This window comes from Dreissena polymorpha, chromosome 2 (assembly GCF_020536995.1).
Source record: "Dreissena polymorpha isolate Duluth1 chromosome 2, UMN_Dpol_1.0, whole genome shotgun sequence".
Taxonomy (NCBI): domain Eukaryota; kingdom Metazoa; phylum Mollusca; class Bivalvia; order Myida; family Dreissenidae; genus Dreissena; species Dreissena polymorpha.
The window spans coordinates 94,309,136-94,337,087 of NC_068356.1; the positions used below are offsets into that span (position 1 = coordinate 94,309,136).

At 36.2% G+C, this 27,952-nt stretch overlaps 1 protein-coding gene and 1 long non-coding RNA gene across 2 annotated transcripts in view; both read right to left on the reverse strand.

The window, feature by feature from the left end:
* Window positions 1-539: 539 nt before the first annotated feature.
* Window positions 540-3,681, reverse strand: LOC127870364 (uncharacterized). The gene is made up of 2 exons (XR_008044778.1): window positions 3,281-3,681; window positions 540-1,571 (listed from the first exon to the last, which is right to left on the reverse strand). It is a non-coding gene; the product is annotated as an uncharacterized LOC127870364 (long non-coding RNA).
* Window positions 3,682-13,218: 9,537 nt separating this feature from the next.
* LOC127868108 (MOB kinase activator-like 1) overlaps window positions 13,219-27,952 on the reverse strand; it is a 35,435-nt gene continuing 20,701 nt past the window's right edge. The window contains exon 4 of the mRNA XM_052409712.1: window positions 13,219-15,715. Within this exon, the coding sequence (XP_052265672.1) occupies window positions 15,474-15,715 (242 nt within the window). The 3' untranslated portion in view covers window positions 13,219-15,473. The remainder of the gene's footprint in view (window positions 15,716-27,952) is intronic.

Genomic DNA, 27,952 nt, shown 5'->3' on the forward strand with positions numbered 1-27,952 from the left:
ACATGCATTAAACCCCTTTTTCACAGAGCAAGGCTCATATATATTCAATAAACCAAAGATAATCAAAAACAAAATGAGACATTTAACCCTGTACCACTCAAAAACGCACTAAGACACATTCGAGAATAAATTTAATTTAACACCTTTCTTACTATATTAAAGTTTTAAAGGCTTTGTTTCCAACCCATGGATACTGATGAGCAGCAAACAGCCTGAACAGATTGTGAGTTACTTGCAGACTGTTCTGGTTTTATGATGTTTGCATGTAGAAATTTTAAAATTTCCTCAGAGCAGGAAAAGGTTAATAATAACACAACAGCAATTATACTAATTTTTAAGAATTCATACTAATGCAAGTAACTTGCAACTGTCTAACCAAAATCGGAGATGGTGGAGGGCAAAATTAATGGCTGTGCACCTTGAATTATCTATTCATACTCAAACAATATAATGTTGATCTACAGTATCTTGTACAGCATGCATCTAATACTACAGCCAAATTTGCTTACAAATAATATTACAAGAAACACAAGTCATTTAAGACTTAACTTTATTGCATCAACCATTTAGCAGGAATAAAATATAAAGAGAAAAATTATGGCAATTTTTTCATCTGAACACACAAGTCTTGATATACAATCCCATTGCATATAAAAACGACAGTTTACTATTTCTCCGTTCTATATGTCAGCATAAAGACAAGATGGTATTCACTGTGCAATAAAACACAAGCAATCATATTACAATTGCTTTTAATTATATGAACTGTACCTTCACTAACATTCAAGAATTTTAATATAAATACATGATGAAAGATGAGCTTTTTCTTGTCTTAAAATAACTTGATACTTTGCAATGACCAAACAATACAACTCAACATACAAATTATCCAACAAAATATATTTTAATGACACAATATTTTTATTCAACAATAGGAATAGCTTAAGGTTGTAACGTATTACACTAAAGTCACAGTGTCAATCTAAGCAAAGAGTAGAATCATTAAGAGATGTCCACAACGGATGATGTGCAAGCTGGCTCTGACTCAGATTTCCACATCAGTTGATGGGCAAGCTGGTTATTACAAGGATGTGAACAACCGATGACGTGCAAGCTCTAAGACAGATATCCACAACAGAGATTGTCCTTGCTGGCTCTGACTAATGTCCACAAGTAAATAACATGCAAGCTATCTCTGACTGATGTCCTAAACATATGACGTGCAAGCTGGCTCTAACACAGATGTCCACAACAGATGACGTGCAAGCTAGCACTTACACGGATGTCCACAACAGAGGATGTGCAAGCTGGCTCTAATACTGATGTCCAAAAGAGATGACGTGCAAGCTGGCTCTTACACGGATGTTCACAACAGATGACGTGCAAGCTAGCACTAACACCGATGTCCACAATAGAGGACGCGCAAGCTGGCTCTAACACCGATGTCCACAACAGATGACGTGCAAGCTGGCTCTGACTCGGTTGTCCACAGCAGATGTCAGATGGGCAAGCTGGCTCTGCCTCAGGTATGTACACAGAAGATGATGTTCAAGTTGGGAACAGTGCTACAGCTATAAAATACAAACACCATGTTTCATACTATCATATTATTTTACTACATGTATTTCTTCTACAATACAGAACATTATACTCATTATTTGCATTCTGCTATTGATATCTTAAGGTTTACCAGATGCTTTGTGTGAAGATAGTTCATAACAGAAATTAGCCGAAAAACACTTTTTAGACATAATGTGCATTCTGCTTTAAGAAATATAGCTCAGAATTCACTAGTTAAATCAAATTTTTTGGACTAAATTGGCATGCCATGCAGACAAAATGTTGAGTTTTGAAACTGTGTCGTATCTGGTGTGAATCTTGAGTTATTTAATTTGGTCAGTATATCAGATGTGTACACCTGTTATATGTTAACTGTAAGAGTTTAGAATGTCTTGACAGTCATTGTGTTTGTAATACATTGTGTTATCTTTCAGATTTGTGTGACAGTTAAATATAATAATCAATAATCTTGTTCTGCATGCCGGTCAAATTGTTCCATGGTAAACACCTACCCATTGTGGTCAACTCGTACCTGTTTTTTAGTCAACTTGAACCTACCCGAACTAAACCCGTACCCGATATACAGAAATAGGTGTAGGATGGTTAGCTTATAAGTCAAACTCATAGAGACAATTTTTATTTTCCTCTTGATGTTTCCACTAAAATTATCTAAGCATTGCTCACGCAAGTTGTCTGCTGCAGATATGTATAAGCAGCGAAAGTGTTGATGAAAATTGACACTTGTGGTTGATGTCTTTTAAGAATTTGACAATTGTGACAAAATAAGACAAATGAAACAAGTTGAATAGTTTGAATGAGGTTTGAGTTGACAACAAGAGCACCGCATAACGGGTGCCACGCTCGGCTACAGGTGCTTGTCAGATTTTTTTTTTAGAGGTCACAATGACCTTGACCTAGTGACCCCAAAATGGGTGTGGAGTGTAGAACAAATCAACATGCATCTACATATGAAGTTTCAAAGTTGTAGGTGGAAGCACTTTGATTTTAGAACCAATGTTAAAGTTATATAGTAGAGGTCACAGTGACCTTGACCTTTGACCTAGTGACCCAAAAATGGGTGTGGGGTGTAGAACTCATCAAGGTGCATCTACATATGATGTTTCAAAGTTGTAGGTGGAAGCACTTTGATTTTAGAGCCTATGTTAAAGTTTTATATTAGAGGTCACAGTGACTTTGACCTAGTGACCCAAAAATGGGTGTGGCGTGTAGAACTCATCAAGGTGCATCTACATATGAAATTACAAAGTTGTAGGTGGAGCACTTTGATTTTAGAGCCAATGCTAAGGTTTTAGCACGACGCCTACGGCGGACGACGAGCTGGCCATGACAATACCTCGGGTTTTCTCCGAAAACGCCGAGCTAAAAATGGGTACGAGTTGACCAAGGTACGAGTTGCCTTTGGGATGAATTGCCTGTAAAGCCTTGTTCTTTTTCTTTTTAATTGAAGATGTATACGGTGCTGGACTAGAGCATACGACTGTCATAACAATAACTTGGCTCTCTACTAACTGAACTTAAGGGAAGATGTTTCTTACACACAAACACTATATTTCATTATTTGACGACATATGATTATGACGTGTTTATGCGGGTGTTTGTTTTATCAGAGACGTTTGCATATAGACAAACCGTGAAAACAACACTCGATACTCTTGAGCTGTTTTAATTGCATTAAAATTCATGTATGTTAAATACTAACCTCATTGCTAATGTCATCAAAATTGATCACTCTTTCGCCCTTAACAGGTTTTGTGTTATAAACAACCGTCATCATGATGACTGCATGAATGCTGGATAAGACGCGAGTTTTGATTGGTTCTTTCTAGGTGTCGGAACCAATCAAATTTTATCGCGTAACCACATAGCAACCCGAATTTCGTGCAGTAATTCAATGCTATTGAAAATCGCGCGGAGTAATGAATCTTCCGCGCGATTTTTCATTAGCAACCCGCAATTTACATAGCAACCCGAGATTTGTACAGTAATTCAATGCTTAATTTTCGCGGAAGATATTTGTGTTCCGCGCTTTGTGGATTAGGTCCGCGCGATTTTATACACTACTATTTGTACAGAGTAGATAATATTAAGGTTCCGCGCGATTATTTGAGCCCGCTTTCTCTAGGGGGTTGAAAGATAATTGTTCCGATGGAAAATATATTAAAGTTCCGCGCTTTTTAGATTTCGATTTGTATGTAGTATTTTATGGCTATGTTGGCCTTGGTTTTTCGCGGAAAGTGAAAGTTCCGCGAAAAATGAAAATCCCGATATTTACTATATAAGTATATGTATTTTAGCGGGGGTCCCCTTTGGCTTTCCATAAGACAGACATGTAATTCTAAATTTCAAGACCACCTGAACACGCACACCATACTTGTTTTCTAGAGACCTGCTATAAGCAAAATTAAACACAATCATGTTGATCCACATGATCCGTTGTATTTTCATCTCTCTGAATCTCAAGTTTCCACAAAAAACAAGCTCATTATGTAGACAAATATTTCCGGCAAAATATTATTGCTTCAGAAATAAGTATTTGAATCTTATATAACAATTGCACTTATAATATTAATTGCAATAGTAATGAGATTTTTGAAAACAAACAACGCCATTGGTTATATTCCACATGTGTATGTTATTTCGTTATGCATAGATTCCCAATGTGTCGCGCTTTACTATGCAAAGTGATTCGTACTTCAAAATGTTTGGTAAGTTAGCCATAATATACATAAATGCATTTCAGGTAGAAGATAAAACTTGGTTATCAGAGTGCCCAATTGACATGACGCCTTATCTATGATCGCTCCGCCCACTAGAATTGATCCACCAATCAGCGATCGATTAATCGGGCGCACTCGTTAGCAACGACCAGTCCGCCATTTTCTAGACAAGCTACATGTTTAGGTTCACTTTTATTCCAACGAGTTTCTTTTGTTTTCCTCTTTAAAAAAAACGATTTAAAATGGTTAAACGGTGTCAATGGGGATTACGTAACTCGGACAATCGATATCCTGACAGATTAGTTGGTGAGATTGAATTTATTTCGTTTCCAAAGCCGAAAAAAGATCTTGAGAAGAGCGAGTGAAAGCTTCAAGAATTACCGAGATCCCCTTTATAGAACATTAATTTATTTCACAAACTTGAAATGTCATATAAGCAATAACTAAGCATTATTAAGTATGTATTATGTCACGTGTGCATGTAAAATAATTGAGAATTTTGGTACCCAATTCGTGTAACTTGACGAAATCCCCGTTAAAAATCGCGTTTCTGTGTGTGTCAGAAACAAGTGAAAACCATTTTGTTATTATTTTAATAAAGACGTATCGATAAATGCTATTGTAAAAGAGTTATTATTACTGATATTAGTTAACCAATAAATGCGGTAACTTCGAGGAAGTCGGTACCTGCGCGAGCGTCTGATATTGGTAGCTTTATTAATTTATAATAGCCTGACCGTATTCCATTTCGTACAACGCTAATTTATATCAGACAATGTCCAAACTTACTGTGTTGTTTTTGCGCTTTAAATTATAGTGATTGATAAATGTCCCATAAGCAATGTTTAATATGATTAATATCACTTTTATACGCAATAACATGTGGGATTGAGGTACCCACCCGGCGTCAGAAAGCACGTAAAACTTCACCGAATTCCCAGTTACAAAGCGTTTTTTCGTGTCAGATACACGGGTAGGGTGGAATGTTTCGGTAATAATTTTGTTATTAACACGGGTAAATACCGGTGAAGTGTTAATTTATTGCAAATACCACCATTACACGTAATAACGGGTTCGATTTCTGTAAGCGCTCAAGCGTTTGAGAGCGTGTTTAATGTACCGATTTACCCGTTATAAATAGCTGATGTTCTCTTTAATCGTATATTTTTTGCATTTGCAGAATAACTAAATGGCATCAACCCCTTTACAAGTGTAATATGGTGTTAAACAAGTCCATAAAATCATCCGGAATATCGCGTAAATCTATATGCAGTCTATAGGCAAAGAAGCCATTTTGGTCTTAGCTTGTCTAGGTTTTCTTCCCGCTGAGCCACGTGATTAAGTGGGCGGAGCGATCACTGATAAGGCGTCATGTCAATTGGCTGAAAGTCTCTGTTATCCGAAGTGTACTACATCGGGAATCAAAGTATCCGCAACTGCATGAATACCACTTATTGAAAAATGCTCTATCTTCGATTATATTTCATTGAATATTATCAAAATTTCAGTATTTGAAGCCCAGTGATTACTCTACATGCTAGAATAGAAACAATATCTTGCATTATTTCTAAGTAGTTTTATTTTCTTGAAAATGTTTACTGTTCACCCAGTTTATGCTGTTTTCCGACCGAACTTTCTATTTTTGGGGCACATTGGCACAAATCTACCATTTTACCGTGATTGTTTTCTTCATAATAGAAAGGGATACACCATTTATCAACTCGACCATGTGCCTTTTCTCAAAAATGAATCTTTAGGACAAAACATAAAAAAAACCTGAGGAACTTAACTCTGCGCGTGGCTTTTGTTGTTCTCTGTTATCGAAGTGCCATCTGTTATCGAAGTATCCGCATTACCAGCGTGAACCTTTATTAGTTGTATTTATTTTGTATATGCCGCTCACTTTCCAGCCATTTCAGCAAGAAAGTTACTAGCGTTTATTTCGTATTTATATTTGCTCTATATCTAGACTTTACTCGCTGCGAATTTTTTTAGCGGGATGACCTAATTACAGCTTCACTAAAAAAATTTGCGGGGAGTAAAGCTGAGATATAAAGCGACTTTTTATACGTAATAAACGCTCATCATCTTTTAACTAATGTGGCTGGAAAGTGATCGTCATTTTAAAGTTAAACAAAAGTAATAAACGGTATAAAACGGCGAAAATAACTGTTTTGCCACGGACGTCGCCATCTTGACTATCACATGATTACCCCTCATTAATTTATTTTCTTCCGAATTATTTATTCAAAGAAATTTTTTAAATATAACTCGAGAAAGCATACAAGTTTTTAGTGCTTTCTCATATGTTCTTACATCTAATTACTTTAGCGCCGCTGTATTTATAAGAAATTAGCCCATACTTTGGTGGCCTTTTTTGCTAATACCGAAACGTATTGTCCATTAAGGAAACGCGTGACATCATGGCTTTCAGTGGTCGTTTTAAAACATGCAACGCTGTAAACGGGTAAAACATAGTAAGTATAATAGTGAAATTCAACATGAATGTCGATTGTTTCACATGTTCTGACAAAATCTGCATTACAAAACCCCATAAATAATGAACCAACTCAAGTGGAACCCCTCACACTAGGTCTTTCATTGTGTGCACATATCGCCCCCTTTGGTGCAAAAATGTACAAAGTGACATTGAAATTGAAAGTACCTTTTTGCAACAATGGGGCGATATAATACGAGGTAATTTACACAAAGCAGAGCAGACCCCATACACACACTTATTACAAATCATTCTCGAATTGTTCCAATGATTTGTTTAATATACTTCATAATGCCAGAAAGACGGACAACACAAACCCCATATTCTTCTTGAGCTGGTTCAAAACCAGATTCAGTATTCGTGTAGATGAGAAATATACCTAAAGGCAGATATTGATATACGTTACTATGTTGAAAGCAAAATACAGACCTATTTTTGTATTGTTTAATCTGTGAAAACGGTTAAGGGGATATAACTTAAAGAACCATTATTCGAATATGCATTTAAGGTACATACTGATGAAAAAAATCTTCATTTAAATATTTCATGAGAATCTTTTGAACACATAATCATGTTTGTGTTCCAATATTATTATATTTTTTTTATTAATGGAGGACAACTCTAGTGGAACAACCAATTGGTTGGCTATTAAGTTACCTCCCTTAGAAATAAGCCGCTTAGACGACAGGCAAATTTCATTAGGTCGCCTTAAAATTATTATGTCAAATAGAATGAATTAAAGCTCCTTACATATCATGTATACAGTGGGAAAGGTAAACAAGAGATGTGTTTGTCAGAAACACAATGCCCCCTATTGCGCCGCTTTGAAGCCATTAATTTGACCTTTTACCTTGAAGGATGACCTTGACCTTTCACCACTCAAAATGTGCAGCTCCATGAGATGCACATGCATGCCAAATATCAAATTGCTATCTTCAATATTCAAAAAGTTATGATCAAACTTTAATGAAGGTTAAAGTTTTAGGAAATAAAAATACAATGATATTTGACCTTTGACCTTGAAGGATGACCTTGACCTCGACTTTTCACCACTCAAAATGTGCAGCTCCGTGAGATACACATGAATGCCAAATATGAAGTTGCTATCTTCAATACTGCAAAAGTTATCAAACTTTAACCAAGGTTAAAGTTTTGAGACACACAATGAATATATGAATGAATGAATGACAGACAGGCCAAAAAAAACCCGATCTTTCGATCCGGGGGCATAAGAAGTTATGATAAAACTTTAACGAAGGTTAAAGTTATTGGGGAAAAATATACAATGATATTTGACCTTTTACCTTGAAGGTTGACCTTGACCTTTCACCACTAAAAATGTGCAGCTGCACGAGAAGTACAAGATTGAATGGAGAAATAATTATTTTTTGTGACCTTTGACCTTGAAGGATGACCTTGACCTTTCACCACTCAAAATGTGCAGCTCCACGAGATACACATGCATGCCAAATATGAAGTTGCTGTGTTCAATATTAAAAAAGTTATGATAAAAACTTAAACAAAGGTTAAAGTTTAAGGAAAGAAAAATACAATGATATTTGACCTTTGACCTTGAAGGATGACCTTGACCTTGCCTTTTCACCACTCAAAATGAGCAGATACATGAGATGCACCACGGTGAAATGCATGGTAAATATCAAGTTGGTATGTTCAATATTGCAAAAGTTATCAAAATTTTAACCAAGGTTAAAGTTTTGGGACAGACAGACAGACCAGGGGGGGGGGGTAACTTCCCAAATTTTAGGGTAGGGTTGTCCCACTGAGACTTCCGAAATGTGGCCCAGTTTTATACCGGAACTCTGATAAAGTAGACCCATTTTGATACAAGATTTTTGAAAAAGCATACCCCATTTGTATACGATACCATTGAAAAAGTGGACCCATTTCAATACAAGAAGTTTGATAAACTGGACCCATTTAAATACTAGAATTTGATAAAGTGGACACATTTCATACTAGAATTTTAATCTCTTTCATATCAATACAGTATACTTATTGAATTTGCTATTATATCTTTCCCGCTACTGAAATTTACTTTTTGATACCCATTTATAAACAAGAATGACACTTATCATACCCATTTTGATACTGATACTTTCAAATCTATATGCATTTACATACAAGCAAATTTTTGATTTCAATACCCATATCCATACTTAGATGCTCAAAACCATACCCATATCTATAATTTTAGTCGAAAAACACACCCCATAAAATCGACACACCCCTATATACCCGTATATAGGAAGTTACCCCCCGGGAGACAGACAGACAGACAGACAGACAGACAGACAGACAGACAGACAGACAGGACAAAAAGAATATACCCCCGATCTATCGATCCTGGGGCATAAAAAAAGTTAACGAATTGTCACCATTAACACATAACGAACCCAAAAAGTAAAATAATTTATTGCCAAATAGTGCATTACAGAAATCACACTATGCAAACAAAACAAGCATTCACAGGAAGTAATTACAATATGAAGCACAAATAAACCAATATGAACATGTACATCACATCTTCGGCACAGTCGTTAATCATACATAATGTTATCAAAAGATTATTAGTGACAGGGAAATGGAATTGGGTTATCAGACGACAATATTAAGGCGTTACGAGATAGTCCTTTCTATATTGCAATTTGGACCAAAGAACTATGGCTCCTCGCAAAGACAAATCATTTAACCAATACTATCATGAAATTTATACAAGTTACGTGCAGATTAATACATGTTTTTCAAACTATAGAACATGCAAATACAATGTATCTGCACTAATGAATCTTCAATCAAGCTCTCAATCCATTTACACAATCAAGCGTTCCTGATCATATAATATCATTAAAACATAAAGCAGTATTCAGGCCATAGTTTCTCGGTAATGGCTTTGTGTCACAAATTAATGATAATTTGTTTAACCTAAAATACAAAGAACAATAAGGAATAGCAAACCTTAATTGCAATTTAGAACAAAAGTATAGGACATTTGTTTTCTTTTTCTCAAGCACAAAAGCCAATCAATAAAATAAGAGAATTCTTAATATATCCAAATTTCCCGTTGTTAAAGTAATTGACAGAGAAAATGTGTTTTACATTAAGCGTCCACTGTTTTCAACTTGAAATTGCAAGACAAAAACATAAAGCAGTGCAGTGTAAAAATGATGTTCTAAACATTCACAGAAAGCAAAAATAAAATCTGAGAAATCGATTGACAAGATGGTCTTTACATATTCTGAAATCAGCTGACTTATTTTTCTGCAATAAATCAGGAAAACATGAACTCCAAGTTGTACCATAACCTTCTAATGCAGAAAACGAAAATAGAAGGTCATGTACAGTATGGTGTAAAACCATTTTCATCAAAAGTTGTTGCCATGGAAAAATAAACATCTTACAAATGGAATTAAATTATTAATACATTAAGAACACTTCTATAAAAAATATGTAAGATTAAATGGCTACAAAGGCTGTATTATATAATTAATTATTATCTTACTATTGTATTTCTTTAGTTAATGAAATGTGATTTTCGTCAAAGAACACATTAGATTCAGTTACTAAATTATGAATCCCTGGAGCGTTAAACGACCAGAAGAATAAAAAAAGCATAGGCTAATCAGGGACAAGACTTTCCTTCTAAACAGGATAAGGAGACTTTCTTTTACCAACAAAAAATTCCAAAAAGCGGAAAGTATATTATCCTAAACCTAAAGACAAATACAAAATTAAGGCATATAGGAGGCAGTTGTTTCAACAAGCATAATTTCTTCCTGGAGATATGTCTTAACTGCTGTAAATCACAATACACCTTTGCTAATTCACTCCTAGAAAAAATAACTATAATAACTACATGTATGTAAATCTCATCTGTGTGTATGTGTGGGGGGCGGATTAGTACGTTAAAATGGTAGCTGTCTAGACAGTATAGGGTTACAGAATATAAAATGACTAGTTATTCATATCGTAAAACATGACCGCAAAAATGCAGGAAAAAGGAAATACTTAATTTAAGATCAGACAATACAAAGGGTTCTCTCAAAATATGTAAAGGAACACAAATAATTTTTTTGTTTGTATTACTGGTAAGGATTGGAGTAAATTTCCTACTAGTACTTCTATTTGAATTTTGTGTAGAGAATAAAATTAATTGATTTACTCTTATGATTAAAATTTGCCTCCTTCAAAATCTTGTATCCAGAAGGAAAACTGTATTCCATGAAGAGATAATCAGCAATAGCAAGATAAATATTCTGATTTGTGAAATACATAAGGTTGATTTGGCATCTTGCAAACATTCTTTCCAAACTGATTCACTTTTAATTGCAACTACAATTACAGATGAAACATTAGAGCAAAGTTTTCATTCACAACATTTTCGAAAGCAATCATTCATTTTATGAGTGCTCATGGAATATGTCAATAAAAGCTGCGCCATGAGCGCATGATACGCCCGTCGTTCGCCAATGAAGTAGTAAGGTAATAAATAACCCTTTGAATCATTTTTTTACTTCAGTTTATTTGTATTTGAATACATGGTTTATTTTATAAGTACATGAGCATGGAAATCACGAAATTTTGACGAACAAAGTCCCATAACTCTGGAACGACAATTCAGAATTCCGTCAAAAACGAAAGGGGATCAGGGTTTATCAATATTAAGATTGTGTTGAAATTTGAAAAAAATCCATCGAAGGATATTTGAGCTACAGTAGGACATTCAATGAAATCACGAAATTTTGACGAACAAAGTCCCATAACTCTGGAACGACAATTCAGAATTCCGTCAAAAACGAAAGGGGATCAGGGTTTATCAATATTAAGATTGTGTTAAAATTTGAAGAAAATCTGTCAAAGGATATTTGACGTAGCGTACGACATTAACAGACGGACGGACGGACGGACGGACGGACGGACAGACGGACGCGGGGTATACCATAATACGTCCCGTCATAGACGGGCGTATAAAAAATCCATCGGGGGATATTTGAGCTACGGTAGGATACATGAACAACAATAACATTTAAGGTCACAGTGACCTTGACCTTAGAATGAATGACCTTGAAATGACCAGTGGTCATCTAAGTGTGCTTGCAAACCTTCATGTCAAGTTTGAAGACTCTATGTCCAAGCATACCAAAGTTATAACAATTTTAACATTTTAACATTTAAGGTCACAGTGACCTTGTGTGACCTTGACCTTAGAATGAATGACCTTGAAATGACCAGTGGTCATCTAAGTGTGCTTGCAAACCTTCATGTCAAGTTTGAAGACTCTATGTCCAAGCATACCAAAGTTATAACAATTTTAACATTTTAACATATAAGGTCACAGTGACCTTGACCTTCAAATGAATGACATTGAAATGACCAGTGGTCATCTTCTAGTACTGGCCAATCTTTATTTCAAGTTTGAAGACTCTAGGTACAAGCATACCAAAGTTATAACATGAAATAAGAACTTTAACATTTTTACATTCAAGGTCACAGTGACCTTGACCTTCAAATGAATGACCTTGAAATGTCCAGTGGTTACTTACTAGTTCTGGCCAACCTTCATGTCAAGTTTCAAGACTCTAGGTCCAAGCATACCAAAGTTATAACAACTTTAACATTTTTACATTCAAGGTCACAGTGACCTTGACCTTCAAATGAATGACCTTGAAATGTCCAGTGGTTACTTACTAGTTCTGGCCAACTTTCATGTCAAGTTTCAAGACTCTAGGTCCAAGCATACCAAAGTTATAACAACTTTTACTTACTAGTTCTGGCCAACCTTCATGTCAAGTTTCAAGACTCTAGGTCCAAGCATACCAAAGTTATAACAACTTTAACATTTTTACATTCAAGGTCACAGTGACCTTGACCTTCAAATGAATGACCTTGAAATGTCCAGTGGTTACTTACTAGTTCTGGCCAACTTTCATGTCAAGTTTCAAGACTCTAGGTCCAAGCATACCAAAGTTATAACAACTTTAACATTTTTACATTCAAGGTCACAGTGACCTTGACCTTCAAATGAATGACCTTGAAATGTCCAGTGGTTACTTACTAGTTCTGGCCAACCTTCATGTCAAGTTTCAAGACTCTAGGTCCAAGCATACCAAAGTTATAACAACTTTAACATTTTTATATAGCTACAGTAGGACATTCAATGAAATCACGAAATTTTGACGAACAAAGTCCCATAACTCTGGAACGACAATTCAGAATTCCGTCAAAAACGAAAGGGGATCAGGGTTTATCAATATTAAGATTGTGTTAAAATTTGAAGAAAATCTGTCAAAGGATATTTGACGTAGCGTACGACATTAACAGACATACGGACGGACAGACGGACGGACGGACAGACGGACGCGGGGTATACCATAATACGTCCCGTCATAGACGGGCGTATAAAAATGGAGTTAATAGTCTATAGTCTGGTATGGACTTGGTGCCAACAGATGCCAAAGTAATACTATTGCTTTGATAACAATTCAATTTGATCTTCCGTATAAATTCCTAAAATGAAAATTGACAACCTTTATTCATATAAGGCAACATAAGCTGTATCTGGTAATAATCAACTTATATGAACGTTTTATCACAAATACAAACAAAATTGACAATAACAAACTAACAAATTTAGTTACATGTATCAGCACAAGGAAACATACAAAGACGATTTGCTTAAATTTAAACCATATCTTTCAAACACAAAAAGTAACTTATCATACAAAAGAAGTTTGGATAACGTTTATGACATATTCACAAGCATATTTGTTTCAGTAGACAAATCAAATATCTTATTCTTGTACACTAACAAGGAAAATATATATTTCCTCATGAAAACACTACTATCAATAGCATGTTCAGGAAGTTAATCCAGTCACATGTTGTTTAAAATATACATGGGTAATCTTTTCAGCAGCAAACATGCATTCAATTTCAAGTTTATGCAATAAATAACATTTATATGATTCATTTAAACTCAATGCATTTGTAAATTGTTTACAACATTCCACAAACTATTAATGTGAAACGGATATCAATATAATATTATATATATACAGATATTTTGATTTAAAGGCCTTAAATGCAGCACATAAGCAATAATGTTGGTTACTGTTGCTTTTCTTGACTATTGCGAAAAGTAGCAACATGCATAAAATCAGAAATATGTAAGGTTTGGCATGTAAAAGCGGAATGTCTGTGATGAGGGAAAAACAAAGAGAATAGGCTCAACTACAGGCATCCATAGGGAAAATACATCAGTGCAACATATTAAGGCCTAAATGTGTTACTGCAACAGCAAAAACAATAGTGTTCAGCACATACATGTATAACAATTTATCACTCCATTCTCTTTCAATGAATATAATTTATTATATACAACATTTTGGTCAGGTGCCTTTGTGTCGCTTCTCAAATATCACTTTTCGGTTGCCCAATAAAAGCACCATATCAAGTCCAAATGATCCCAATGACACACAAAATACATCATCAATCAGTATGCATGTATTTCACTCATTTGAACCCTCTAAGCTTAGGCCAATCACAAACATACCTCCTTTAACCCTTTCAGTGCGGGAACCGAATTTTGAAGGCCTTTGCAAACAGTTTGGATCCAGATGAGACGCCACAGAACGTGGGGTCTCATCAGGATCCAAACTGTTTGCTATTCTGATAGTATTCTTTGAAAAAAAATCAAAGAAAATGCTAATTTTAGAAATTCAGCAGACGACATTTTAGCAGACGACAAATTTCCCAGCATGCAAAGGATTAAAATATAAATCATCACTAGCAGAAATACCAGTGATGCTAGAATGTCGTTTTTTAAGGACTAACACAACACTACCAAGGACTCTGCTGAGTGTGAAACTAAAGTATCTGATAGTTCAGAATGTGAAGCAGCTACATCAGTTTTACGAAAAACACTCTAAATTTTGTGTCCACTTGGTAAGGCCACGACAGCAGTATGATTTGGACATGAACTACACTGTACCATATAACCAGGGCTTCTTTTCTTGATTTGGGCAAAGGGCTTGGCCTTCGATTTTTGGGTAACAATTATATCAACAAAAATGAAAAAGGGGAAGGAATTTACCAAAGTCAGTTTACACATTTTTGGGTAAAAAATCATTTTAAAGAAATTCTCTTAGGGGAAGAGGTCAACATGAAAAAAGGCCCCTGCTAAAGAAGGAAAAAAGGCCCTGATTTAAGAAATCTGACAAAACGATTTTAATCATGATATGAACATGTTGGTATGGGCTTTACAAAGTAAAATAAAAGCAATAGACATGGACAAGTGGACTGAGAATACTAAAATGTTCTGTGTTCTTTAGCAAAGAAATCATGGCTAGTGATGTGGAGAGATAGGCCAAGCTTTATCTGAGGCTCTTAGCTCACTAGCTTAGAACCAGCTAGCTTTTTAACACTATGAAAATCTTCCACGCCACCAAATGTAAAAGAACATTATGAAAACATTTATAAACTTTTTCAAAGTATCATTTGAACATGAAGGTGTCACCAAAAGGCTACACCAGGTAACATTTAAGTTGGTAAGTTGGTGAAGCTTTCCATACCCATTAAATTCTCAGAACATTTTGAAAACACGGGTATGCGTGGCGCAAAGAAACTATAAATTAAACGAGGATATACTAGACTCTCTTTTCCTAGCGTTCTTTGCTTGTGAGCTTGTCAATGAGCTCCTGCAATGGAGCGAGCTCGCGTCGCTCGATAAGATTAAACTCCTGTACGAAGTAGATGAAGTGTTTGAAGGAGGTGTTCAGGTGAGCTTCCTCACTCAGCTGCATGACCTCCTTGAAGTGCTGGTGGTAGATGTGAGCATATACGCGGAACAGACGCTTTAGTATTGTTTTAGCACTGCTGAGAAAATTCCTCGGAAATGGCACACCTGCAATGGAAGAAATGATTACTACTCTGAAATCAATTATAATCGTTGGATACTTATTTATGTGGATTTGTGTGGGTCATCTCAACCAAGAAATCAATACCTTAAGATTGTTTAAGTCCACTGTCTTATTTTTGATATTATAAAACAAGATGTGTTTGTGACCTTATGTCCTCCCCATATATTTGACCTTGACCTTTTTTACCTTGAAGGATGGTCTTGACCTTGACCTTTCACCACTCAAAATGTGCAGCTCCATGAGATACACATGCATGCAATATATCAAGATGCTATCTTCAATATTGCAAAATTTGACCATTGACCATGACCTTGACTTTTCACCACTCAAAAGGTGCATCTCCATGAGATACACATGCATTCCAAATATCAAGTTGCTATCTTCAATATTGCAAAAGTTATGGCCAATGTTAAAGTTCTACACAAACCAACCAACGACCTAGAAATGGCGCTGCAGAGGCCGACACGTATCCCCACGCTGCATGTTTGACCCAGGGGGCTCCCCAGGGTTGATAATGGGGCCATGCATAGTTGAGATTGACTGTATTGTCATAAGATATGTTCAGTATCAATTTGAAGACAATCGGTGGGCGAGGGCGCCCTATGTGGGCGAGGGCGCCCTATGTTTGAAAGTCATAAGAGATGTTCAGTATCAATTTGAAGTAAATCGGTGTAGAAATGAAGAAGTTATAGTAAAAGGCAATTTTGGGTGGACGTGGTCAATGTGGGCGGGGGCGCCCCAGGGTTGGTAATGGGGCCATACATAGTTGAGATTGACCGTATTGTCATAAGAGATGTTCAGTATCAATTTGAAGTAAATCGGTGTAGAAATGAAGAAGTTATAGTTAAAGGCAATTTTGGGTGGGCGTGGTCTATGTGGGCGGGGAGCCCCAGGGTTGGTAACTGGGCCATGCATAGTTGAGATTGACCGTATTGTCATAAGAGATGTTCAGTATCAATTTGAAGTAAATCGGTGTAAAAATGAAGAAGTTAATGTAAAATAACATAAACAAATGAGTGAAAATCTCTGACCTGGCCCGACCCCAACCCCCATAACTTTGACCCAGGGGTCAGATCCAAATTCCAAATAGTGCAGGTTGGTGCATATGCTCAAAGCTACCATGTGTGTAAGTTTCAAGGTTCTAGTGCTTATAGTGTAGGAGGAGATAGTGGCCAGGATGGACGGACAGACAAACGGCGGAGATAACCACAATATCCCCATGCTTTTCAAAAAGCGTGGGGATAACAACCCAACAGACAGGGCAAAAACAATATGTCCCCTAGTATAGACTGAGGCACATAAAAAAAAAAAAAAATGATCAAACAAAAATTCCTGATTTTATGAATACACAAAATTCATGTGAACAAAAATAAATTCATTTAAGCTGTATCATGTATAAAGAAAAGATATATTGAACAGAGAAGCAGGATTCTGCACTTTACTATATTTTGTACACTACCCTAGTGCCCTTGCTGGCTTGAACATAAAGATATGAGCTGTGCTCTATGAAAAGCAGCTTTGTGCATGTGCATTAAGTGTTGTCCCAGATTAGCCTGTGCAGTCCGCACAGGCTAATAAGGGACGACACTTTTCGCCTAAACTAGGTTTTTGCTAAAAAGTCATTCTGTAAACGAAAAATAACATAAAAGTGGAAAAGTGTTGTCCCTGATTAGCCTGTGTGGACTGCACAGGCTTATCTGGGAAGAAACCTTACGCACATGCATTAAACCCCCATTTCACAGAGCGCCGCCCATATGTTTATGATCTTATGACATTTGCCATGAACTAAACAAGAGGGCCATGGGCCCCAAGGCGCTCACCTGAAACCCAAAGGAACTAAACTATTCTGGGAAGGTGGAGTTCAAAATAATAAAAGTACATGTACTTCATGAAACATAAATATCATCATAAGGTTCACAAGAAGAAATTCACTAGCCCCTGGAAACCATGCTCTTCAGAGCACTGGAGCCATTTTCAAAGTAAATCAAGATATTATAGGAACTAACATGTGACTAAAATAGAGAGTTCACAATGTTTCACTATAGCAATAAAAAGAAATCTGCAAACCACCTCAGGGCCTTGCTTTTAAACAAACTGGAACTATTTTCAGACTCACCTTGCAATGATATATCCATTTAAAACAACAATCAACCCTATTTAAAACACAAATCTTTGCTAATCACACCAAAACTACGGACCTGACATCCATAAACTGTGTGCCATAACAATTTGTGTTCCATTCTCATTAGTTAGAAGGTCTTTGATGTGAGTTCCCAGCAAGGGCCTATTTCTAGGGACTAGGGGCTTTTAAGCTGCAAGCCTGTTACATCAAATTAACAATTCACACACAGTCAATAGGGAATTAATTAGTTGCTGATAAGCAGGTGGATGAATGGGATCAAGGTTACAATATACTAAAATATTTTGGAGTGCAATGCTATACTCTCTAAAAACATGAACATCATTTATAAGAAGACACAATTCTCTGTAGGGGCACTTGCCATGGCTTTATTTTAGAATGTTTCTTTGTGCATGTGGTAGGGAAAACATTGATGTTTAACAGAAATGCACTCTTTTGCTTGAAGGTTGGAGACTACATGAGACTTTGACAGATGGCGGGAAACCCTTCTCAACTGGTACGAAGCCGGCAAATAGATGGCCATAAAACAGTGACCGCTGATTCGCGTCGAGTTCTTTCTTGCATAACGTATGACCCCCCTTTTTTATTGTTTAAATCATTGCGGCTTGGAATGCTCTTTAAGAAAAGGTATGGTTATGGGGATGTCTATGCGCAAAAGTTTGACTTTATTTTTTGTTAAAGTTATTGCTTTCACATTGAATTTGTGTAGGAAATCTTTTAGTATATTGTGACCTCAATGGAGAAGTAAGAGTGCATTCCTGACAAGCCATGCATTCATGATTGGAGGTCAAACAAGGGACAAAATTGTCACAAAACCAGGTTTTCATTGTGAAAAAAAAATCTGATAAAGGGAGAAAACTCAAACTGAACTTTTGAAATGACCAAAAAAAATTAACCCCCTTTGTAAGTTTTTTTTTTTTTTTTAAATCTATTTTTAGTCGTGGCGACCTTGACATTGGAGATATTGACGTGATTCTTTCGTGGGACACACCGTCCCATGATGGTGAACAAATGTGCCAAATGATTTTAAAATCTCACAATGAATGACATAGTTATGGCCAGGACAAGCTCATTTATGGCCATTTTTGACCTTTGAACTCAAAGTGTGACCTTGACCTTGGAGATATCGACGTAATTATTTCGCTCGACACACCGTCCAATGATGGTGAACAAATGTGCCAAATGATTTTAAAATCTGACGATGAACGACATAGTTGTGGCTCGGACAAGCTCATTTATGGCCATTTTTGACCTTTGAACTCAAAGTGTGACCTTGACCTTGGAGATATCGACGTAATTATTTCGCGCGACACACCGTCCAATGATGGTGAACAAATGTGCCAAATGATTTTAAAATCTGACAATGAACGACATAGTTATGGCCCGGACAAGCTTATTCCGCCAGCCCGCCAGCCCGCCAGCCAGCCAGCCCGCCAGCCAGCCAGCCCGCCCGCATTCGCCAATCTAATAACCAGTTTTTTCCTTCGGAAAACCTGGTTAAAAACAGAATTCAAGTTATATACAGTTGTTTCTCACCTAAGTAATTTTCTGTGAAATCAATATTACTACTTGAAATTTTGAGAATATTTAATAAAGGGTTTCCAGATGGCAAAAATGTTTGTGGCACTTCATCCCCAACCAATCATAAACATAATAATCCTCTTCAGAAAGGAACAAAAATAAATAAAAAAAATTTGCAATTTTTTGTTAAAGTTATTGCTTTCACATTGAATTTGTGTAGGAAATCTTTTAGTATATTGTGACCTAAACTAACTTTAGGTAAAAATGAAATATCATCTGCAAGTGCAAAATATGACTGTGAAAGCTGATTTTTGGTCATTTCTTAGCAAAAGAGAAGAATATAAGTGCATTAAATGCATGAATTCAGATTATTTGACCTGGAATAGTTGTTTTTCAAGTTGACCCCCACCCTTATATAGCTGAATAAGGGCTAAATTGCTTTCCGACTTAAATTTAAAGGCATTTTGGTTGACCGTGTAGCGTTAATGTGCAACATGAAGTCAGAATTCAACGCCAGGGACTCCGTGATCCAGTAACGCAACAATAGCTTGTGCGTAAAGCATGAACATTCAAACAGAGCCCCATTTCACCGACATGAAATGGCGGACATTTTTACAGTTTGGACAGTGCAGCATACGCTTAACTGAGCCAGCTTTCATATTTAGTTCAATCATGAACATAACAAGCTTTATCACTTGCTATGATTCATAGAAATACACATAAAATACATAAATGCATTTTCTTTTTTCATTTTATACCTATTTTTTGGGGGTATTTTGACCTTTTCAGGTAGAGAAATGTCTGGGACTTAGCCGAGGGCAACTGGAGAAGGGTTTTTGATGGCAAAACAGGCAATAATACTAAATTATTATCATGTACACAAGCAAATAAGCATAGTTATGATGTTTAAGGTGTGAAATACTGTCATAATATGGTTTGTGGTCACTCAAATCCTTGCCGTCGTGCAATTCCCCGTGCAGTTTGTATTGATAGCTCCGCGTCCTGACACGTAAAGCTCGTGCTTTGTTGGCAGCAGAAGTTGGCACTTAACAGGTTTATCCTTGCTCCTAAGCATGTATGCAGTACATCTGAGTTGATATGCTACTTGTAACCCTACAATTAGCTTGTGTTTGGTATTGTTTCCTCACAATATGCTTACAGTCATGGTCCCGGCTTGAAAGGATGTGGCGTCCGACTTAAACATAGGATTGTTGTAGCAAGTGTCCCCTTCATCATTTACTTTAGAGGGATCTTTTTGCCAAAATTTGGCATTTCAGCAACCAGTTTTGTTTTTTATTTGGTACATGCTTCTCTCATTCAGTGATTTAAGGGAAGTATTGACCTTATTCGCTTGTCTTTGCATACAAAGGTGACATGGATCAATGATATTTGTTGTGTTGAGAATTCTGCGGGAAGCTGTGTCCCCAAAAGAAGTACCAGAAACCCCTTCCAGGAAGCTTGCATTGATCTGAACTGCCTTTCTGCCCCTGTTACAACATGAAACCTCATTTCTAAGCTTATAATGCTTTCCTACATGTGTGTGTCTTGTTCATTTTAACCTTTCCTTCCATTCTAAACCCCAAAAATGAGCATTTTTGTCTTTGGCTCGGTTATGAAGCGCCATTTTGACCAGATTGCCACCATCAAAATAGTCAAAAGTACTTATTTTGTGCCCAAAATATGAAATTTTGTATTCTCTTCAACCTCTTAATGAGAGCTGGCAGTGAATATTGACCATCTTCTTCAGTTTAAAGGCACCCATGACATTATATGCTAGAATATATAATTGGCAGCTGGTAAACAAATCGGCTCCGTCCAACAAGGCGCTTTCAAGATTTTACACTTTTATTGGTGCGAAACAACAAGTTATTGGAAGCTTATGGATTTCTACACTTCAAAGTATCTTTGATCTTTCATTTTCACCAATTTGCTTATTGTCTGTGATGAAATTGGATTTTTTTTGCTTTGAAATTGACATTTTTGGGGTGATTTAAAAAAAAAAGAACAAAAAAGGCATTATCAAAATTGCTTTGAGTGAAAATATCTAACAAATTCATTCTTTCCCCACCCCGCATAAGCCCCACGTGCATGTCCATTTGGTTTGTTTTGGTATTTTGTTGCATATATTGAACATAAGAACTTTAAATCTTAAAGAGACATTTAAGCTTTAACAGGCCTAAAATTGCCTTCTTCGGACTGAAAACACCCGCGTGTGAAAATATGATATAAAATGGCCAAATGGACAGATAATCCAGCCAAACCTAATATTTTGCTGCAATATGCATAGGAAGATAATAATATGCAAGAAATACACATTTTAATCAGAATAAATTTCTCCTTTAGGTTACAATATACTAAAATATTTTGGAGTGCAATGCTATACTCTCTAAAAACATGAACATCATTTATAAGAAGACACAATTCTCTGTAGGGGCACTTGCCATGGCTTTATTTTAGAATGTTTCTTTGTGCATGTGGTAGGGAAAACATTGATGTTTAACAGAAATGCACTCTTTTGCTTGAAGGTTGGAGACTACATGAGACTTTAGACAGATGGCGGGAAACCCTTCTCAACTGGTACGAAGCCGGCAAATAGATGGCCATAAAACAGTGACCGCCAGGGCTCGAAATTAACACTCGCACACTCGCAAAATGCGAGTGAAAAATACTGATTGCGAGTTAAGTTTTAAGCCACTAGTATATTTTTGCGAGTAAAGAAATTGTGGAAAAAAAACAAGTAATATAAATGCACTGGACGTCATGAACGCTAAACCGTAGGTCAATTTATAGAACGTCTGAATACCTGTATGCGGAAGCGCGCACCTTGTATGTAGATTGGTATACTTATAGTACAGATATGCGGATAGTATTGGTTCAAAGAACATGAAACAGTCGACTATTCACATTTGTTCATTGAACTTGAAAAGACATGGCGTCAAAGCCAAACATAATTAGTTTCTTTTAGCCTACAGACGGAAATAAAAATACAAAAGATTAAGCAAAGTTAACCGTTGATTTGTATTTTGGTGACATCACACTCAACACACAATATCATAGCTGATTTTTTTCAATATTTGAAAACCCATTAAAAATAACCCAAACTGACACTTAAACTTTGTTTTCTGAGTGAACACGACACACTTATATTTGAAAACAATACCCTTATGGTCCAAGGAACTGATATCTTTGTATGATTGCAGAAATAAAATGCGTATGTTTAGTACTTTTAATTTTGTTTTAATAGTACTAAATTAATGTCCAAACTTTTTTATGTTTCCTGCAAAATTTGCGAGACTGTTTTTAATTTTGCGAGTTGGTATTAAAGCCGCTCGCAATGTTTTGCAAGCAGAAAAAAAAGGTTAATTTCGAGCCCTGACCGCTGATTCGCGTCGAGTTCTTTCTTGCATAACGTATGACCCCCCTTTTTTATTGTTTAAATCATTGCGGCTTGGAATGCTCTTTAAGAAAAGGTATGGTTATGGGGATGTCTATGCGCAAAAGTTTGATTTTTTTTTTTGTTAAAGTTATTGCTTTCACATTGAATTTGTGTAGGAAATCTTTTAGTATATTGTGACCTCAATGGAGAAGTAAGAGTGCATTCCTGACAAGCCATGCATTCATGATTGGAGGTCAAAAAACAGAATTCAAGTTATATACAGTTGTTTCTCACCTAAGTAATTTTCTGTGAAATCAATATTACTACTTGAAATTTTGAGAATATTTAATAAAGGGTTTCCAGATGGCAAAAATGTTTGTGGCACTTCATCCCCAACCAATCATAAACATAATAATCCTCTTCAGAAAGGAACAAAAATAAATAAAAAATTTTTGCAATTTAACTGTATATCTTATCGGCAGAATTAATATTCAGATGACTGCATAGAGATCATGAATATCATAATATGCATGAATTTCATTCAACGTGTACATTGGTTATTTCATAGTAGAGTGTAAACAAGGTTACACTATAAAGCCATTTAAAGCCATGTTTTTCTACAGACCGCAACCATAAAGGACTCGGCCTAGATATCATAACAAGATATCCATAAAACCAATGTTTTGACCAAGTTTCATGATGATTGGACAAAAAATGTGACTTCTAGAGTGTTCACAAGCTTTTTTTACTATACAAATATAAGGAAAAAGACCCCCCCTCCCCAGGCGGCCATGTTTTTTTACTGATCCGGGCCATTTTTTAACTTAATCCTCGTATTAAGGAAACAAATGTTCTGACCAAATTTCATATAGATCGGGCAAAAAATGTGTCTAATAAACTGTTCACATGTTTTCACAATATACATATAGAGAAAACTGCCCCAACCCCTGGCGGCCATGTTTTTCAAATGTTCCTTATTTCATGATGATTAGGCAAAAAATGTGACTTCAAGAGTGTTCACAAGCTTTTTTAATATATAAATATCAGGAAAAAGACCCCCCTGGCGGCCATGTTTTTTTAATGATCCGAACCATTTTCGAACTCAACCGTCGTATCCAGGAAACAAATGTTCTGACCAAATTTCATGAAGATTGGGCAAAAAATGTGTCTTCTTGACTGTTCACATGTTTTCATTATATGCATATAGAGAAAACTGCCCCACCCCCTGGCGGCCAAGTTCTTCAAATGATCACGACTATTTTCAAACTCGTCCCGAGATATCCACAAAACCAATGTTTTGACCAAATTTCATGATGATTAGGCAAAAAATGTGACTTCTAGAGTGTTCACAAGCTTTTTTTACTATATAAATATAAGGAAAATTACCCCCCCCCCCCCTGGCTGCCATGTTATTTTACCGATCCGAACCATTTTCACACTCAACCGTCGTATCCAGAAAACAAATATTCTGACCAAATTTCATGAAGATTGGACCAAAAATGTGACTTCCAGAGTGTTCACCGATCTGGACCATTTTCGAACTCTTTCCAGATACTAATGAAACCAATGTTTTGACCAAGTATCATGATGATTGAGCAAAAATTGTGACTTCTAGAGTGTTCACAAGGTTTCTCTATAGCCATATAAGGAATACTTCCCTGCCCCCTGGGGGCCATGTTTTTCAACGGACCGGAACCATTTTTGAACTCAACCAACATATTATTAAGACAAACATTTTGACAAAGTTACATGAAGATTGTGCATCAAATGTGACTTCTACAGTGTTCACAAGGTTTTTCTTTTTTTTGACCGAGTGACCCAGCATGACCCAGTTTCGAACTCGGTCAAGGTATCATTGGGACAAGTTTTCTGACCAAGTTTCATGAAGATCGGACAATAAATGTGGCCTCTAGAGTGTTCACAAGGCAAAATGTTGATGACGAACGGCGCACTCACGATGGACAAAAGGTGATCACAAAAGCTCACCATGAGCACGTTAAAAATAAGGGGAAAAAAAGTTGTTTTTATTGGGGGGGGGGGGTAGGGGGGGGGGGGTATATTGTGGGGTGGGGTAATTTATTAGATGTTTAAAAAAAAATTGGGGGGGTGTAGGGGGGGGGTGAGAGGGGGATATAATGTGAGGTGTGGTAATTTATTAGATGATGTATAAAAATAAACAAGATGTGTTTGTGAAACACAATGTCCCCCTATATGACGTTTGACCTTGTAGGATGACCTTGACCTTGACCCTTCACCACTCAAAATGTGCAGCTCCATGAGATACACATGCATTTCAAATATAAAATTGCTAGCTTCAATATTGCAGAAGTGACATTACATGAGCAATTTTGACCCAAATATTTGACCTTGAAGGATGACCTTGACCTTGACCTTTCACAACTCAAAATGTGCAGCTCCATAAGATACACATGCATGCCAAATATCAAGTTGCTATCTTCAATATTGCAAAAGTATTCATAAAATTAGCGATTTGAGCCACATACATTTGACCTCTGACCTTGAAGGATGACCTTGACCTTGACCTTTCACCACTCAAATTGTGCAGCTCCATGAGATACACATGCATGCCAAATATCAAGTTGCTATCTTCAATATTGCAAAAGTAATCATAAAATGAGCGATTTTGGCCACATATATTTGACATCTGACCTTGAAGGATGACCTTGACCTTTCACCACTCAAATTGTGCAGCTCCATGAGATACACATGCATGCCAAATATCAAGTTGCTATCTTGAATATTGAAATACTGCAAGTGTACATTAAATGAGCGATTTTGACCCATATATTTGACCTTTGACCTTGAAGGATGACCTTGACCTTTCACCACTCAAAATGTGCAGCTCCATGAGATACATATGCATGCCAAATATCAAGTTCCTATCTTCAATATTGCAAAAGTTATTGCAAATGTTAAAGTTGGCGCAAACCAACCAACCAACCAACAGACCAACCAACCAACAGACCAACAGATAGGGCAAAAACAATATGTCCCCCACTACTATAGTGGGGGACATAAAAATAAATGGGGGGGGGGGGGGAGGTTGGGGGGGGCAGATTATGGTAAGGGGCGTGGGGTATTGTTTGGGTGGAATCCATTGTGGTATTAAGGTAAGTGTTGTTTTGTCAAAGTAATAATAAAATGTGATCATAAATAAAGAAGTTATGGCAATTTAAGCAAAATGTTCAATTATGTAAGTGTACAAGGGGCCATAATTATGTCAAAATGCTTGATACAGTGGTATGCTCTTGTTTATAGGTTGGGGTCATGTTGGTTAACAAGTATGCAACATATAAAAGCAATATGTCAAAGGATATAGGAAATATTTGGGGTAGTACGCAAACTTTAACATAGATTTATCAATAATATGCATATTCTAAGTATAAAAGGGGCAATTTGTCTGCTCTTGTTTATAGGTTGGGGTCATGTTGGTAAACAAGTACATGTATGCAAAATATGAAAGCAATATGTAAAGGGACAATGAAAATAAATGGGGAAGTACGAAAACTTAAAATTTGCTGCATATTCTAAGTGGAAAAGGGGCATTAATTATGACAAAATGCTTGATAGAGTTGTCTGCTCTTGTTTATAGGTTGGGGTCATGTTGGTAAACAAGTATGCAAAATATGAAAGCAATATGTCAAGGGACAATGGAAATAATTGGGGTAGTACGAAAACTTTAACATTTGCACACTAACGCTTACGAAAAACGCCGACGCCGGGGTGAGTAGGATAGCTCCACTATATATATTTCATATATAATAGTCGAGCTAAAAATACAAATATCGTTTGCTATGGGACTTGCCCAGCATTTTGTCCCTTGGATATTTACAATTGGTATTGGATACGAGATCAAAACAACAAAACAAATCGAATGGTCCTCAAATTTAACTTTTTTTTTTCCCAATCGGAATCGAAACCAAATTTGATTATTAATGAACTCGGAATAGCAGAGATACACAGACCAGAATATACTACATACTGTAGGTATGATGGAAACACTGTCCCATATTAAAACGGTATTTGTAAAATGAGCTTGCAAATTATGAACTGATCAATTTGATATTCGTTATTTATACATGTACATAAAAGAGGCATAGAGAAAATATAGACTAATTAATAACTAGGTGTTATATGAGCCATGAATTTTACAACCAATGTTTTATAACTGCAAATAAAAACATTAATTTGCCAATAACTGTTGGTAAAAAAATCACCATTTTGACCATTTTACCAATTATTTTTTTCTAAATTCCAGGGACTACCCTACGGGCGACTAGAGTGATAATTTCGCTCTTACGTCTGTGATATCGCCCTACGAGCCCAGAAAAGCGAAGATCAAGTCGCCCGATTTTTTTAGTAAACAAGACCAAAAAAGCGAAAATCAAGCCGCCCGATTATTATTGCCAATGCGTGCAGGCGATTTGCAAGTTTATTGTTTGTTGTTTATCTAACGGTTACACAATTTACCCCCCCACACGGATCGTTAATTGACCGTGACAAAGCAGTCTCTTAATAATGGTTGCTATAACAACACACTCGTGCCTCTTCGCTCGTGTCGTAAGTTGTCTAATGATAACGTGAAAATTGATTGACCATCCGATAATTGCAGTTTTTTTCGCAGACAGCACAGTTAAAGAAAGTCGGAAAAAATAATAAAAAAAAAAAAAAAAAAAAATGATCAAAGGTCTATTAATTACGTAGATCCACTATTATGTCCAGCGAGTTTTGTCAGTTTGTTAATCCACCGATAATTATGAGTATTAAACACCCTTCTTATATAAACTGGAATCACAGTTCATTTTTTATACTACATGTTACAAGTCATAATACTACACATAAACATTGAGAAAACACAGTTCCTCGATTAGATATAAATTATCAAAGTAGAATTAAATTGCTATGTCATGACCATCAACATTGCAAATGGCGGACGTATTGTAAAATTCAACCCGCGTTCAATTCAAAGCTGGCGATTCAAATTTCAAGTAATGGTGATTAAATAATGGAGAAAGCATTAACTGGATTTAACGAACATTTGATAAGGTTTGTTAAACCAGATAACAACAAGTACAATTTGGATTATTAAAGTTAATCAGGCAAGGCATTCTTAAGTGTACACAGGGATTTCAATAGACGCAGAATCCTGCGTTTTGACGCTAG